General features: G+C 35.5%; 1 protein-coding gene across 1 annotated transcript; it reads right to left on the reverse strand.

The window, feature by feature from the left end:
* Nucleotides 1-2,314: 2,314 nt before the first annotated feature.
* On the reverse strand, nt 2,315-3,244 carry LOC144234203 (olfactory receptor 4A47-like). Its single transcript, XM_077767481.1, has one exon. It carries the CDS (start codon nt 3,242-3,244, stop codon nt 2,315-2,317), a length of 930 nt encoding a protein of 309 aa, XP_077623607.1.
* Between the last annotated feature and the right edge of the window lie 1,146 nt (nt 3,245-4,390).

The raw sequence follows: 4,390 nt of genomic DNA on the forward strand, positions 1-4,390 counted from the left end.
TGGTGGGGGAAAGGGAGAGAGGCAAACCATGAGAGACTCTTGAATGCTGACAAAAACTGAGGACTGATGGATGTGGGGGGGAGGGGGGATGGGCATGGAGGAGGACACTTGTGGGGATGAGCACTGAGTGTTATGTGGAAGCTAACTTGACAATAAACTATTTGTAAAAAAAAAAATTCATAAATTTTAGAAAATTCACCAAAATTCTATCGCTCTTTAACTCCTATATCAAAATAAATTCCATATGCAGTAAAAGTTTTAATGCATGATATACAACTTCAAAAATGCTTTAAAAATTAAGTGCTGAAATAGAGTTGAGAATATTTTGGTATGAATAAAAAGTCTTTAAAAAATACTTATTAAACTTAAAAGAAGACATTGGACACCTACGTGGCTCAGTCAGTTAAGCATCTGACCTGGGCTCAGATTATGATCTCACAGCTCGTGAGGTCAAGCCTTTCATTGTACTCTGTGCTGACAGCTTAGAACCTAGAGCCTGCTTCAGATTCTGTGTCTACCTCTCTTGTCTGCCCTTCCCCTACTTGTTCTCTCTCTCAAAATTAAATAAACATTAAAAAGTTTAAGAAAACATTATCACACACCAAAAGCATCTACAGAACATACAAAAGTTAAAAACACCCCAGTAGTCAGAAAGATAATACTTACATTCACAATAGTAAAAGGGATCCTTTCTTAGAATGTAATCAATCATGAGATTCAGTATGGAAATGAGCAACAGTTGAATGAAACAGGTAAAAGTATTAAGAGATGATTCACAGAAAAAAAAATACAAACCATATTCAATATCTGAAAAGATAAACTAAACAATAAGAAAGATTATAATTTAATCAGATTGTTTTATGTCACAAATATTTATCAGGTACGAGTGGTTGAGAATGTGGACTAAAGTACCCTTACAGACTGTGAGCATCAGTGTAGCTACTGGTACAATGTCTAGGATGGCATTTGGCAATAACTATGAATATCAATATTTAAATATGTGATGTTTGTTTTAAATACATATCTCAACAATTCCACTCCCAGGAACTCATACTTGCACTCGTTCACAAGCATACAATTACTGAAAAATTCTTTGTCAAAAAAAAAAGTTAGTATAACATGAACAGGAATGGATATATTGACTTTAGTGTATACTAGTAAGTAATATGGAGTACAAGAACAACTAAGAGATATCTATGGACTGGTATGCAATATCTTCAAGATGTTTCAAACAATTTCACTTACACGTGGAATTTAAAAAAACAAAACAAAACAAAAAACAGAAACAAACTCATTCATACAGAGAACAAACTGGCAGTTGCCAGAGTTAAGGGGGATGGATAGGCGAAATGGGCAAAGGGGATAAAAGGTAGAGTTTCACTTATAAAATAAATATATCACAGGAATGAAAAGTATAGCATAGAGAATGCAGTCATATTATAGGAACTTTGTATGGTAACAGATGGAAGTTACAAAGATCATAATGAACGTTTGTTAACGTACATGATTATTGAGTCACTATGTTGTGTGCCTGACACCAGGATAATATTGTATGACAACTATTTTTCAACTGAAAAATCAAAAATAAACAAAACTATCATAAAACTAAAAGTTTAAAAAAATAATTTGATAATGAAAGCAAATATTTAAATACACAGAGAAAAATTCATATACATATACTTGAAATCAAATGAGGTTATTATCTCAGGAGACTTAAGAAAGACAAATTAAGTGACTACCTCTGGGAAACTATGGTGAAAGATTAGTAGGTAATTTATTCACATTTTATCCCATTATGCAAGGTTTTCTCTTCTACTATTTATTGTTATCCATTACATTTTATTTTTTCTTATAAAAACAAAAGTATTACACAATATATTTTGGATATAAGGCTATAATAGAAATTTACTGAACAAGACATCTATACATCATTAATATTATAAATAGAAAAAAAAGATTACCTTAAATAACAAGAATATAACTAAAATATTACAAAGTATCATAAAAATTTTTTAAATATAAATTGATTAGAAATTAGAGTAATCATATAAAAATCTCCTGATTAATTACCTATTGTTGACACTTTGCTTTGAAGGCATTGCACCTTTCTAAATGAAGCAATCTCCGAAGTATAATGGACTTTACATTCTAACAGGAAGGGAATCTGTTATTAAAGCACAATCATCCAGTTCATACTTTAAAAATAATTAAGTTCTTTGAACAAAGGTAATTCAGAATCATTTTAATAAGACATCTGCATTCTTAGAAAATGGCCTCCAATGTCAAATAATTCTCTTCATGGTAGATAATGTACTTATACACCTAGAGTGATGACATTTCTCAACCAGAGCTTCTTCATAGCATTTGTCATCTCAGAATTTCTCAGAGTGTAGATCAGGGGATTCAACATGGGGGTTATGACTGTAAAAAATACACTAAATGATTTGTCAATGGGGAAGGTCTTAGCAGGTCTCACGTACATGAAAATACATGGAACAAAGAAGAAGACCACCACGGTGATGTGGGAACCACAGGTCTGGAGGGCTTTCCGTCTCCCTTCTGGACTAAGGTTTTTCAGAGAGTGCAAGATGACACCATAAGAGGTGAGCAAGAGCACAAACACAATCATGCAGATCATTCCTCCATTAGCTACCACTAACAACCCAACAACATACGTGTCAGTACAGACCAGTGTCAGTAAGGGGTACATTTCACAGATGAAATGATCAATGACATTAGGACCACAGAATGGGAGACTATAAATCGTGCTAACTTGAATTACTGAATGCAGAAAACCCCCAACCCAAGACACTACCAGCAGCACAACACACACCCTTTGCCTCATGACAACCAAATAATGCAAGGGCTTACAGATGGCCACATAGCGGTCATAGGCCATCACCAGGAGAAGAAAGACCTCTGATCCACCAAAAAGGTGCTCTGTAAATAGCTGGGTTATACAAGATTGGAAGGATATGGTATTTTCCCCAAAGAACAAGTCTGAAATCAATCTGGGGGAAATGCAAGAGGAATAAGTGACATCCATAAAAGATAAATTAGCAAGAAACAAGTACATAGGCGAGCCCAGGGTCTTACTGACAGCTATAGTCACCACAATGAGCAGGTTGCCCACCACGGTCAAAATATAGAAGAACAAGAACATAACAGAAAGAATCTTTTGTTCCTTTCCATCCTGTGTGAGGCCCAAGAGGACAAAGTAAGTTACATTGTTCTTTGATTCCATCCAGTCTGTATAGAATCTGATTCACATATTCAATGTAGGTTTCCTAGAAAACAAGGAAGGAAACTTTTAAATACATAATGAGATTAATCTTTCATTGCTTCATCAATTTTAAAAAAGTAGAAGACTATCTGTTTGTGTGGAGTATTTCATAGATGCTATGATTTCCAAGTTGAATTACCCATGGTTTCCTACACTCTGAAAGAGCATACATAATGATCGCCAATGTAATAAGTGACATTAAAGAAATAGTCATAAAATCCAATGGCCACAGAGTAGGAATATATCAATCAAAGAGCAATCAATGAAGACATCCCAGAGGAAGCAATGCTTTAGCTGAGTTATCTAAAAGAAAAGTGGAAGGACAGAAAAGAGGGCAAAGGAATTCCATGAAAAGCTTCACAGTTTATAAAGTCACAATAGTGAAACACTTGAGAACCATGTAAGGTAACTGACATATTCAGAGTGAGTGGATCAAATCAGGAATGGAAGGTCACTGCCCTGGAGTGTCTCTTTCCTCTTAGGGTCTTTGGTTAGATATTCCCCCTTTTCCTGACCAATAAACGTGAAAGCATTCCACTCTTAGGTCTCCCCTTAATTTTTAGACTTCACATATGCAATATCTCTAACTCTGGAGATCTCCAATAGGATGTCAATTTTGTACTTATAAAACTATATTTTTAATTTTTCACCATAAATCTAGTGTCCCAGAATTCATTAAATGTCAATACTCAGACAAGAAATATTACAGTGTCGGGGCGCCTGTGTGGCTTAGTCGGTTAAGCGTCCGACTTTCGCTTAGGTCATGATATCGCGGTTCGTGGGTTCGAGCCCCGCATCGGCTCTGTGCTGACTGCCGGCTCAGAGCCTGGAGCCTGTTTCAATCTGTGACTCCCTCTCTCTGTGACCCTCCCCTGCTCACGCTGTCTCTCTCTCTCTCGAAATAAATAAAACATTAAAAAAAAAAAGAAATATTACAGTGTCTTTATGTCTTTCTTATTCTCCTGTCACATATTGATACCTTTAACAAATGCTACTAATACCCTTTAAAATATATCACAAATTTGATCATTTCCCTTCCCTCCCCACTTCTTCTGGCCCACTCCGCTGGTCTCCTGCCGTGTCCATCCCTTTTATTCTGGCCTCTAT

The sequence above is a fragment of the Crocuta crocuta genome, unplaced genomic scaffold (genome assembly GCF_008692635.1).
Source record: "Crocuta crocuta isolate KB4526 unplaced genomic scaffold, BGI_CrCroc_1.0 scaffold330, whole genome shotgun sequence".
NCBI lineage: Eukaryota > Metazoa > Chordata > Mammalia > Carnivora > Hyaenidae > Crocuta > Crocuta crocuta.